The following is a 13875-nucleotide window of genomic DNA, read 5'->3' as shown; positions in this document are numbered from 1 at the left end:
GTTATGTAGAGAGAGTTATTCCCTGGCAGGCCTTAGCAATCTTATTAAGGATTGTTCCACAATGTCATTTCAGAGCCGCATGACAGGCACAGCCTGTGCCTGTGCTTAAGACGCTGGTTCCATAAGTCAACAGCATATAATGGGCCTTTGTCTGATCTAGACGGCATATGTGTCACCAATTTGGGAGCACCTCCCCATCTCATCTCTAAGGTTATTCTCAGAAAACCACTTAATAAGCTTTGGGGGTCTGTGATCAGACGGATAACCAACCCTCCAATCTTAAGCTCACGACGTTAGCATGTACAGGTGCAAGATCTGCTTCCCATTTGTAAAATCACCTGGCATTGATAAAAGTTAGGCCTGGGCGATGAATTCCGTTCCGCTCGCGGAATTTGGGTAATTTCGCGTTCCGCGGAGAACGCGGGATTGCCAAAAATTCCGCGATCCGCGGCTTTGCGGAATTTTTTGCTTGAACGTGCTTTCAAAATGCGTGTTCGCGAGATATTTCTCCTCGAGCACGCAAACAGCGTTCGGAAACAGGAAAAAAGCATCGCGAATGTGTGAAACAAGCAATTCCACGTGTTCGCGGAACTCTGCATGCTCGCAGAGATTTTTTACCGTTCCACGGAGCATTGCTTAGCGCAACTACGGAAATTCCGCCCACCCCTAGGGTGTCACCCCCACAAGTCCCCAAAGGAAACCCTGGATCTGTATAAACCCTATAAGGGTCGATGATATTGAGGTTCTGAAACAACACTCTACTCCTGGCTTTTGTCAGAGAGTAAGACACCATTAGCTGCTGACAATCTAGTCACATTGGCATCAGAAGGCATCTACATAATTGCCTGAAAAGCAAAAAGTCCTGCATTGTTAGATTATGGAGCTCAACAAAAACACTTTTAAGGTACCATCAGCCTATTAACATCTTAGACTATGAAATTGTGAATGTGTACATTAAGCCAAATAGGAGCTATTCATAATAACCCCTTTTCCTAGAGTTCTGCCTGACATGCCGCCACGGAATAGGATTATTTATACAGGTTCTTCCCATATTGGTGGATCAAGAGAGTCTCGATTGAACATGTCTGAAGAAGGCTATTGAGAAAGTGTTACTGGAAGTAGATGAGTACTGGCATTACAGCTACTCTCAAGGCCTGGTATGATTCCTGGCTTCCCACGTGCTACTGAGAATATGGTTTTAAACAGGGTTGTTGCAGAACCCAGACTCCATTGGCCCTCTCTGACTGGCACCTTAGTCATTCATGGCAAGCTAACAGTGTGAAACGTAACTTTGTATGCATAGGAGGAGGCTTACGCTGGGACGAGGAGTACAATAAAAGAGCTTTCGAGATCTTCAACGTTATATCCGAGCAATGCCCTATCTGTGCCAAGAAGAGTGCCAAGGCTTCTTGCCCAAATGGGCCCTATTTATTAAACATGCAAACATACAATCAATGTTACCCATCCCAGGTCTTTAGCTTTAAAGGAGTGTTGCAGATCCCCTAAAAAGAAGTGTAATGTTAGGGATCGTAAACAAGCGAGGAATAGGGAAATATGTTGGACACTCCCCCAAGATTTAACATGTTTATGTATGCAGGGACTAGTTATATCAAATGCGGAAGACACTCACACACAACTGCGAGATCACAACAGCTCCAGAATCTGGAATATGGGCTGCTGGGGTTTTTTAATACAATGAGTACATAAGGCTTTCTCTGGCATCGTACTAAGTGATATGAGTGGGGTACAACAAGGTGGCGACCCTGCATCCAGTGCAAGGATAATAGAGATCTTAAGCACTCCAAGTATGAAATCCAATGTAGAACTGATGTGTACAACCTAGTTTTGGGTAGGCATAGACATAATAATGAAGCATGTTTTATATCCAGTAACATAAGGGCTTCATAAAGGTCAATGTAACATTGATGGAGCTCATTCTAACATCATATCCGGAGAGCATAGCATTGGTTCTGTGCACTCCGGAACATAACCAGCAAAGAGAGGCTGGTTAGGTTCTGAAATGCAGGATCCTTATGTTAGAAACATGAAGTATGGAAAGAGGGATGACACATTCAATGGACTTCACCTTTAAAGCAAATATCACAATACAACCCTGCCAATTAATTACACTTTAGTGTTGTTTAATTGAATTGGATCTATGTACAATATCTTAGAGAGGAGGGATTTTAGTAAATTGAGGGCCCACATTTTCCTTCGCTGTGTGTGTGGTTCCTTGCATTCTATGTGCTAGGTGCCTGCAGCATCCAACACAAGGGCACAGAAGCTACAAAGGAAGGAAACAGGGAAACCTGGAGGTCAGTCAATGCATGGCTATGGAATCCTAGAGTTCATTAAACTTCCTTACCTGACCAAATGGGGCACTGCAGTCTGTTCTGTGATAGGAAGTGACAATAAAAGTTGCAAAAGAAGTCACTTTAAAAGTATGATGTATGATGTTGCAAGGAAACATTTATAAAATACAATGGCGGGGCTGAGTTTTTCAACCATAGGGTCATTGTGTCTAAACTCATTTTAGCATAGTTTTAGCTGCTGAATGGGCTGAGGACTTTAGGTCTACTGCGATTGAACAGATGTCAGGATGGTCTGCCTGCCTTCTTACCTCTTTCCTTATGTATATTTTCCAAGGCACGTTGCTGTAGGTGTAATATTCTTCACTGTACTGGCGATGCAGCTGTGTCTGTATCTGCTCTGCGTCGGCCTCCAGCACCCGGGAGACAGTCACTAAAATGTAGGGTATGAGGAGAGTATGAACATCCTCTTAAACTCTTCTGAGGTCATAATCAGCAAAGGAAACCAACATGGGTAAGAAACTGCTCCTTCTTTACACAACGGGGCAGGTCAAAAGACAAGACAACATGATCAGCCACCAACAGACATTTTTCTTTGCACAACTTCTTATAAAATCGATAGCCAGTTGACTTGTTGCATAGCACGATTTCAGGAAGTAATGTACCCCTTGTCACATCTATTAATTTCGTAGGAGGATCCTATGATTAGTCTTATAATATTTACGCAATTCCAGTTTTAATGAAAACAATTGATTGCTGTCTTTTTCTTGATTATTCCCAAATTGCACCTCATTCTTAACCAATTAATCAATAATACTCTTCCGCTCCTCTCCTCCAAACATTATATCCGGTAACTGAATAGGATTAAATAAAATACTGGGGAAAGTTTCTGTAAATAAAATGACATCATAACCTGGGGAGTTCTACAAATTAGCACATGCTGCTAGATTCCATAGGAGCTGTGCAAAGAATTGGATGGCATAGTTAATGGATGAATTGGTGCAGGACTGAGAATCAGCCATAAAGCCTACAGCTGTGTCATGAAAACAGGAGGGTCGTATCACACATGAATAATTTTAATTCGCCTGAATAAATTCATATATGATGGATAGTTATGGAGTGGGCCTGAAGCTTTATCCAAAGGCAAGAAGATTATCAAATTATAGAAATTTGAACTACCAACCCTTTAGTTAGTAGCAAAATGCATACCACTACTATGGAGGTGAACAGGTATAACTGAAGTCTTAATGTGGAAAACGGTAAGGGGGAAACACTACACTGGACAAGAAAATTACCTGCAACAATGTGAGGAAGGAACTCACGGACGACTCCACTAACTGGCAACTGTACCTGGATTTATTTGCATACTGGCAGACCATTGATAATTGCGACTAGATATAAATCTGAGTGTGAAAATCTTATGATGGGAAGTGTGAGGTACTGTGTCACTCGCTTTTTGGCCATGCTGATGATATTTAGAAATCCGAACAATTAGTATACTGTTGTATTGGAATATGGCAATACAGCATGTTTAAAAACACATTATCAATGCAAGCAACTACCCCATCAAGCATTCAGTGTGGTTCTCTTTCAAAAATATATGGTGTTGCCAGGTTTCCTGAATGCAGGAGTTCTATATGTAAGAGACTCAAACTTTCAACTTGTAGAATTAGAATACTATGAATAAAGAAAGTATTCTATAAAACACTCTTGGCATGGAGGCAGTCCTAGCCTTACGCCGTCACTTATGGGACTTAGGTGAAAATACACATATTTGTTATCGTTATCATCATAAAGCATTATTTATCTGGCAAGTATATGTTTATTGCTTGAGAATGACACACGAAGAACAGTGAGGTCTAGAACAATTTTTACAGATATGCTTATGCCATTAGACAAAATCAAAGAGCATTTCTTATATTGAGCCATGTTTGGCAGTAGATTTTCAATGGGTGTGTCTCATGGTTGATTTACAGGCAGTCGGAAAGTTGGTCAAGTTGGTCATGCCATGCACAATTACATTAGATCTTGTTATTTTATTTCACTCTCTCCATCACAAATCTCACTTCCTTTAAAAAAGGGTTAGGGTATTGTGTGACAGATCATGCTCCCAAATTGTTGGCTGAGAACTCTGTTGTAGAGATTCTAGTCCTGCAGTCTATTCTGACTGCATGACTGACACCTCTACTCTTGAGTCTTGATGATGTTCTCAGTCAACTAGATGGCTTGGGTATTTTCTTGTTGGACTTGTAGGATCTCTCAGCTGTTGTTTCATATATCGCATTACCACCTTTGGGTTTTAGCTAAAGCCTTAGAGGCTGCTGTTTTTATTCTTTCATGGCAAATCAGTTCCCACTGGCTTTGAATGAGGCCACCAAGCATTACCCCCGTCCTTATTCTCTAAGGGCCCCAGTTGTATCAACATCCATGTTGTTTAAATTGTGCATGGTGCCCCTGAAGGAGGTCAATGACGACAAAGAGTTTCAATGCATGAATAAGCATATTCTACAGAGAGAGGTGGAACCATCCTCAAACCTAGACAATGTTTCGCGGCAGGCCCACTGGCTACCAAGCTGATTCAAGACTGGCTGTATGTCCTGGGCCTGAATGGTTTTCCACAGTCACTGCAAATAGACTCTACATCCCTTGAGTTTACTCCGGACTGTGAAGTGAGTCATTCCAACCATACCAGTGTTTACTACAAGGGATTATAGTCCCTTTTATTCAATGCTGTAGCCTGACAACATAATAAAACAAAAAATCATATATACTGTTAGCAACATCGTCATGAGACTTGGTCAATTCCCTGGCTTTCCTCCACACGATCCAGGTGACTAGGGACCTGGACCAATACCTCCACCAGAGGACGTGAAGAAATGGTGGATAATGATGGAAAATGATCAACAATTTTACCTGACTAATTCCACTTCTGAGGGAGCTGGAGAAAAGCAGTTGAACTGTGCTGTAGACATACGCCCTCTCCTCTGCCCATTATTTGTGTAACCTGTGGCTCTTGACACGGCTGATGCAAGCACATTGCCTGCTCCCCGATGTCTCATTCAGGAAGGGTGAGGAGTCATGGGAAGGTCAGAGAAGGTTAAAGGTAAGTGGCAGAGGCTGACAGGATGCCAGGTATGTTTGCTACATTTAGGGAGTTGGAGCAATTGAGGGAGCAGGGGAGAGTGAGAGGACATCAGGTTTACACATAATGTATTAAGGGAAGGGGGGCAGACAGGTCAGTGGGGCATAGGAATGTAACCAGGGTGCTAGGTAGCATGAATTTTTATATTTGTTTTAGGTGAGTTGTGCCGAGAAAGGCGGGCAAGAGGGAGGAAGGTGATGGAGCAAGGTTTCGTATAAAAGAAACTTGCTCGTATGCAATCCTCTCGAATACCCTGTAATATTATAATCAACCTGTCCGTGAATACTAATTTTGCACCACATTTTACATAATCGTATCCAGGGGAAGCTTTTCTATGTGCTGTCTTAATAAGTAACCCGAGTGTCCTAAAATGGCTGCCAAAACGCGGGAACTTTTCTGCGCATGCGTCTACTACATCTACGTAGTATGACGTTTTCTGTCGCTTGGGGGGAAAACTTTGCAGCTGCGCAATAGCTTCTAAAATGGCCTTTTTAAAGTAATGCACTAACGCATATGCCGAGCTGAAACTAACCCATGCAAGTTCTACTAAGCTATTAATGCAAAATATTTATTATGTAAATGGGGTTAGAGTAGATGTAAGTGGTATACAGTGAATTCATTTAAGTTTGTATTCTAACGTGTTCTTCTTTGACTTTATTAATAGTTCCCATTTGGGCCTTGGAGGGGGACCGCGTCTCTGTTTCCATGTGACTTCTACACATGCGCAGAATACCTACTTGCTCTGAACAAGTGAACAGAAATTGACAGACTGCCAAACTCGAGCCCAGCAAGGACATGGGAACCCAACTTATTGACCCTACAGGAGGAAAGAGATGCAACATTGTAAATTAGACTTACCGATCCACATATGAAATATCTGTGGGAATAAAGCTTGTGGGTATTAAAATTAAGGGGCGGGGAATTAGACAATAGACTAAAGAAAAGTATTGCACTTGGTATGGTGTGATGTCCTCATCCCACAGCTTGGCCCAATCAAAATTGCGGGTGAACATGGAACTGAAACATTTGGGGGTGGATCATACACTTGAATTTGGTATAACAGAGGTAAGTTATAGATAGTTAGACACACTTGAGACTTGATGCTGAGATGCTGATGCTATGCTGAGATGCTGCCCGATTTTACTGCAATCTGACTGAAGAATCCTACACTTGGGAAAATTCGCGGAACAACCGAGGAGGCACATCTAGGAAGGGGTCCGGACGTGCCCGAGCCGGAAAGAGTAGCACCAGAGAGGGGTGTAACTCTGGCGTTATACTAGAAGAGGTCACCTTTCCTTGTCCCGAACCTGTCCTGAATCCTTGACTCTCTGATGTCGGGGTTCTCACACCATTCTAGGTAAATATATCTGTACGGTTCATGCACCGTACTTGCTCTCTGTCCTTTCTCTCCTCAGGTGCTGTCATTGCAAGAATTTATTAATGCAAACTGATTATAAGCTAACTGTACTATTTTCCTGATGGAGATTTCTGGTATATTCATGTGTATTTTGATTTGACTCACAAAATTATTAATTCAGATAAACTTTTAACCCCTTCGGTGCTCATGACGGAACGGTTCCGTCATGAGCCACGGTTGAGCTGTGCTCATGACGGAACCGTTCCGTCATGACCACGCCCGCGCAAGAAACCGTCAGCACAGCGGCGGAATTTGCGCAGCATGGAAGGGGTTAAAACTCCTTCTGAGTTTGTGGTTCTTTAAAATAAAGTAAAATGTTATGATTGTCTTTCCTCCCTATTCTAATCTACTACTAGATCTTATCGAATGTTCATTTACTCAGGAGACAGGAATGGTAAGAATACTGGTGTAAAGGTTTCCTAGGGTAAAATAAAATTGATGACCAGTGGATATTTGCCAGCTCATTGAGTCTATGAATGTATATGGGCCCAAATGAGTGTTGTGTGTATGAATGTGTAGAGCTGGTAAACTCCACTGCATCAGTTTTACTTGGTAGCAGAGGCATGGTTAGTATAGTTACTTAGGTGAGGATTGTATTTGAAATTTTGAATTGTTGATTTATGTTTTAACCAAAATCCGTTATGTATTGTTTTACGTTGTCTGGAAATTCCCGGGAATATTGAATAGCGGGTGGTGAATAGAAGCCACACTGCAGTAAGGTTATTGGTCTGGATCGAGACAGTGCTGAAAGTTACGCAGGACTAGAAGCACTAAGTTAGGGAAAATGTCTAGTTAACGAGAATAATTGGTAGCGAGGAGTCCGCTGGTGAAATTTTGGTATTATATCACCTAGAAAGGGTAATACTGAAGGAGTAGCATGTTCTCTGATGCTTGTGTAAAGAGTAAGAGGAAAGGTTTTACTCGTAGTGTATGAAGAGTAAGCGGAAGGGTTTTACTCGCAGTGAAAGAAATCTTACTATTCTTTGAATTAGTGGGTCAGACACAATAGCGAATGTTTATACGTTGTTAATTAACGAAATTGTGTGAAAAGTTTGTGAGAAAATACGTTTTCACATTACCTTATGAAGGAGGGGTCAGGTGCGGGTGCTGCACTGACGTCACTGAGAGCCGCGCTGGGATTGGTTGAAACAGCGGACGTGTAGTTGATGCGAAATTGTGAAATTGTAAAGGAGGGGTCAGAAGTAAGGAGTGAAACTGATGTCACAGAAAAGCCGCGCAAGCATTGGCTGAGCGAGCGAGCAAAGTAAAAGTTGTTTGGTTCGTAGACTAGAAAACGTGCTGGTATTGGAGAATTATAAGAATTAAAGCAAGCGTTTGATTGGTCATCAAAATAGTGATCCCAAGAATAATAATAGATAGTGGAGTTTGCATGTACGATCCAACCTTAACAGGGACTCGACCAGATAGAAGATTTATAGGGTTTGCTTACGAGCAGTACCTTAACCAGCATGAGCACACAATGTATGGAGAAAAGAGAAAAATGACTTTCATGCAAAAAGTTAAGAATTATTTAAAAAAGGACAAACCCATTAAGAGTAGAGAGGGGATTCTCATTCCTCCTCCAAATACGCCTGCATCATACATGATGGTGGAGAGAGGCTATCATACTTGTGTATGGTTAGAAAATTGGGTAGAATACACAAAGGATGATGGTATATTAGCATTTCCTGAGAACGGAAGTTTTAATGGAAGAATACTGTACAATTTAAGAACCCAAATGAATGATTTAGAGCCCAGACCTAGATTGACTCAATATGAGGCTTTGGAAGAATGGGAAATGGAAGCCTTTGAGCGTGACAGACCCCGAGGCAACAGGACTTTAAGCAAATATATTACCCGAAATTTCCCCGAGAAACTAGAGATAGTCAAATGAAACAATGGAGACAGGCCATGGTGGCAGAAGGTTTATATCCTGTGTTAACATCAGAAGAGCAGATGGGAAGTAAATGTACAGAGAAGACCAAGCACTTGACCATGATAGATAGCGGAGAAACAGAAGAAGGGTATTTAGAGGACGTATTGATGAAATGTCCTCTACCCTATAATGATGGATTCCATAGAATGACACCTAGTGCCCCGATGATAGGAACACCTTTGGTTCCACAGATAGTACATGACACCACAGACAGGGTACTTCAAGAAAAGGAAGCAATAAATAAAAACAGAGATGAATTGATTCAGAGGATAGCTCAGCTAAACGCACATCCTGAAGCATTGACCATACCGTTTACAATAGGTCCGGTAGTTCCCTTATATGGAGAAAAATCAAATCATCCTAAAGTTCCTGTAATGCCTACTCCAAGCATAGAACCTAGAAAAGAAAAAGTAATAATTGATGATAAAGCCAGTGAATGTGAGTCAGTAATATCATTGATGGATTTGCCCATAAGAGAGCCAATGACGGAAACCCCGAAAAGAAATTTGCCCAGTTGTTCAAAGGAAGTTAGATTAGAAACATCATCAGGAACTAGAAGTGCCACAATAGTAACCCCAGAAGATATAGAGAGATGGTCTCAAGAAATAGAGAAGCCAAAGTCACAGCCTAAAATATTAGACATTTTTAAATTGAGAGTAGAATTGGAAGAAATGGTTGCTGGAAATGTAGGTCTAGATAGGCTAAACACATATAGTGAAGAAGAATTACTGTTTATTTGTAGAAGCATTACACGAAATACAAAGGCATTTCATAAAAAACTGACTAATCTGGCATTGGAAATGGGAATTGATATAGGGAAATCCAAAGTGTTGCAGAAACCATATAGAGCAGAATTCTCTGATAAGGATTTGGAAAACATGAATGTGTCTGGAAGAAAGTTGCAGATCAGGAAATTGTTATTTCTGTTGCAAAAGTGGGGAGATCTTGAGAGATGGAAAGTTAGATGGGCAAAGAAGAAAGAAGACGCACAGGTAAATCGAACGACATCTGAATATGTCATGAGAGAAACAGAAAAGGCTGGGAGGTTGTACCCAATGAGAGAAGTACCCGGAGGAGGGTATATACATGTGCCATGGACTAGACCGCACTGAGCTGCTCACCCGGGGCTTCATCCACTACATACTTTCTCCCCACCCAAGGGCACCCAACGGCAAACCGAAACGAAACGATACGACACACTATGCTGAGGGGCTGAGGAGCTAACTGCTTGCACACCCCCCGGGAAAAAAAAAAACGTAAGACGGGTACCTGGTGTTTGGCCGTTCTGAGCTGACCGACCGGCGCACCATTTTCAATATCGCCGATGCTGGAGCTCTCAAGCACTGCCTGGCTCTTCGGCCGCACTCTGTGGAGCCTCCGAGGGAGCACCAAACTCAGCCGGCTCGGCTCATATCTCGGGTCATATCTCCGGTCTCTCCCCAACTCTATCCAGCTGCTTGGGATAATGTCTCCCAAGAAACTACATCGGGTGACCCGCAACCACAAACAAACTGAAGGAAGATTGCAAGAAGCTGGAATCGCGGCCCCCACGGCCGCTACGGTACGTGCGTCTATCAAGCCGCGCACGGCTGCTTTGGTCTCAGCTGGGCTGTCATCGATCTCTCTGGTCTCTCTGGCCGACGCTGACGCCGATGCCGCTGGGGCCGAAAGAATCTCCAGATCAGCGGGGGACGAGTACAACGCTGTAGAGCCGGAGTTGGAGTTGGAGAGCGCGAAAAAAGAAACGCTGCTGCCCATATTTCAGAAGCCTGCCCCGTCTTTGTCAGCAGAGCAGACGGGAGAAAACAGTCGTAAACAGGTACTGAAGCCACCCACTTTGATTGTAGCCTCACACCCTAAGTGCCCTCCTAGTAGAACGGGTAAAGGGACAGATACGACTCTGACCAGCGAGAGAGAGGCGATGGGGGGTGAAACGAATAATGCTATTGATCCTGTACCCCTTCAAGCTCCAGGGGGGGCCATACTGTTTCGTTCTACTAACTCTACTAATTCTACTAACTTTGATGCTGATACTGTCACCGGGATTTCTATCGACCCGGCCCCTGTTCTTTCCACAACAGAACAGATACAGATACAGATACAGATGTATTGGAGCATTCCAGTGATGAAAAAGTGGGGGGTCTGGAGGACCTGGTGTCTGATCTCTCTACCGGTATGACGAGCCTCAGCGGCCGTGCTGATGATGCTATTGCAGGGATAGGGGTCTCGGAGCATAATGACTATGCTGAAGTCAGCGAGCAAGAAATGTCTGAAGAGCTATCCGCACATACCGAGGAAGAGGATGAGTTCGGGGAGGCGCATAGGAAGGATCATGGCACAGGCGGCACTGATGGCAGGGCTAAACCGCGAGCAAATAGAGGTCGCAAACTAAGAAGCAAGGCAAAATCCAGAAGAGGAGGCAAGACTACTGCTACTATATCTCAGCCTGTTAAAAATATAAAGAAAATGCAAGTAGATAAAAGCCCACTAAGAAAATGGATTGAAACAAGGGGGCTGGTCAAAAATATGACGCTGAGACTGTCAGGTGCTAGCCTGAACGATTTTTCAGAACAGGTAGAACCCTCTCCTACCTCGAGCTCCGCCAGTGTTACCACCGCTCAAATTAACTCGGCAATAGCTGGCTCAAACGAACATGAACTGTCTCAGACTCAAGCCCGCCTCAGCCATTTGGACTATTCTCTAAGCCGAGCTGATGCAAATTCATTGCCTAATGCTAATGCTAACATAGCTCCTGTATCATCATCAAGTTATATCTCTCCTCAACCTAAAGTGGGCACCACTATACAAACGCCACTCTCCCTACCCCCTCAAAGCGAACACCCACATTTACTTATCACTAAAGAGGGAGCTGGGGATGAGGGAGCTGGGGATGAGATAGCGGGTCACTCTTCAATAGATTTAATACTGCAGATTCTGAACGATCAACGCAAGGTAGCCCAAGAACACCATACTCAACTGAGGGAAGATAACAGCAAAGTACAAAACTCGCTACAAGAACTCACTTCTAAAATTGGAGGGATCTGTCAAGATGTTACCGAGCTGCAACACCGAGTGGTTGAGATTGAGGAGGCTAACACTCAAATGACTGCTAAAGTAGAAAAGCATGATGATCTGCTATCCACTCTTCAACAGAAGATCGAAGATTTGGAAAACCGACAGAGACGTTCCAATCTAAGACTGTTTGGGGTTCCAGAAGGGTCCGAGGGTTCTGACCCTAGGGCTTACGTAGTGGGGCTACTTCAGAAGGCTTTTCCGGACTTGGCAGACTGGGACTGGGACTCACAAATACAACGCGCTCACCGTTTACCACTGGTGATGAAAAACAGAGCAAGCCAATTTCCACGTCCCTTTCTGTTGTTCTTCGGTAATTTCCTACTTCGCCAAGCAGTATGGCAGAGAGCTCGTCCTAATACCCCTATTGCTATAGGGGATTTCTCAATCTTTGCCCGCTCCGATCTAAGTAAAGAAACTATGGACCGACGCTGGATGCTCCGTAGATTTATCGATCCAATCAAATCTAATGGGGGCCAGGTTTTCTTACAGGAACCTGCCCGCCTGAAAGTTATCAAAAATGGACGCATATACTTTTTTAACGAAGTCAAAGCAGTTGAAGCATTTATTTCTAGTCTGAATGAAGGCAGGAATCAGACAGAAAAATGATGGCACATTGGGTCTGAGCTAATTATTGCAAAACTGGTCAATTTAGCACGTCCCATGAATAACTGAACCTATGAATTGATGAAAACCGTACTTATTTAGAGGATCCCTTATCTTCTTGTCCTTTATCTTCTATCTCATTTTACACTTTGGCTCTTTTTCTTTATATATTTTTGGGTGAGGGAGGGATGATTGGGTGGATCGGGGCCCTGGGGTGATATGCCACAAGAAGCTGCCCTTCCAACGGCAGCTGTCTTCTAAGGGCGGTTCTGCCCCTGCTGGGGTTGGAATCAGGGAGGGGTGGGGTGGGGGGGTCTGGGGGTGGGGTAAAATCTTCTTAAAAAACTTACAGGCAGACAGGGACGAGCTCAACGAGCTACTAGAGATTATATCAGCTCAACTCTCTTTTTTTTTTTCTATTTTTCTCTTATCTTATTTTTTACATCTATTTACCTCAGGGGCAAACAATAGGAACTGCATCAGGGTTTTCGGAACTGGGGTTAAGGCTGTGCTCTCTACCTATCATAAATGTATGATATAAAATGTATAACCTGGAATGTTTCCGGTTTGAACAGCAAAAATAAAAGGCTTTTGATTACAGAAGAATTAAAACTACATAACCCCCATATCGCTCTCCTTACTGAAACACATATAGCGGGCAAAGATAGCAAATTAATGAACCAACTGGGCTATGACACTTTGATAGGATCGAATTTTACACAACCAACAAGAGGTGTGGTCATTCTTAAGGATAAACGGTTCAAGATTGAAACACTACAGACCCTCTGCGACAAAGAGGGTAGATGGGCGATTGCTCAGATTAATTTTGAGAGCAATAAATATGTTTTTTGTGTAATTTATGGCTCAAACACAGATGAACCGAAGATTTTCGACCAGCTGAACACCACACTCCTGGGCTGGGAGGGAGAGCTCATTGTTATGGGAGATTTTAATTGTATCATGGACTATAAAATTGACACAACCAGATCTGGCAGTTTCCAAAGGATGCGCAAAACCAGATTATCCATTTTAGATTTCTGCCGCATCCATAACATTAAAGATGCCTGGCGATACTTATATCCAAACCAACCGGGTTATACTTATTACTCCGCACCCCATAAACTATGCTCAAGATTAGATATGGTATTAATAGGGGATAATCTATTGAAGAGCTCTAATCTGGTTCTATGCCCTCGAATTTCCTCAGATCATAATCCATTGATTCTTACAATAAGCACCTCACACATTAGGACTCCGCCTAGACCATTCTCTTTCCCTAGATATTTGACTACAGACCCACAGTATGTGGTGCAGCTCAAATCTCACCTTATAGATTTTATGGATATCAACATAGACTCCACAGCTTGTGGCATTGTCTGGGATGCTTGTAAAG

General features: G+C 43.0%; 1 protein-coding gene across 1 annotated transcript in view; it reads right to left on the bottom strand.

The window, feature by feature from the left end:
* Nucleotides 1–13875, bottom strand: part of MYO15A (myosin XVA) — a 1126038-nt gene that overhangs the window by 452153 nt on the left and 660010 nt on the right. The window contains exon 45 of the mRNA XM_085631315.1: nt 2621–2742. Within this exon, the coding sequence (XP_085487441.1) occupies nt 2621–2742 (122 nt within the window). The remainder of the gene's footprint in view (nt 1–2620; nt 2743–13875) is intronic.

Source organism: Triturus cristatus, chromosome 10 (genome assembly GCF_964204655.1).
Source record: "Triturus cristatus chromosome 10, aTriCri1.1, whole genome shotgun sequence".
NCBI classification, from domain to species: domain Eukaryota; kingdom Metazoa; phylum Chordata; class Amphibia; order Caudata; family Salamandridae; genus Triturus; species Triturus cristatus.
The sequence above is the reverse complement of the archived record's forward strand: the minus strand, read 5'-3'. Positions and strand labels throughout refer to the sequence as shown.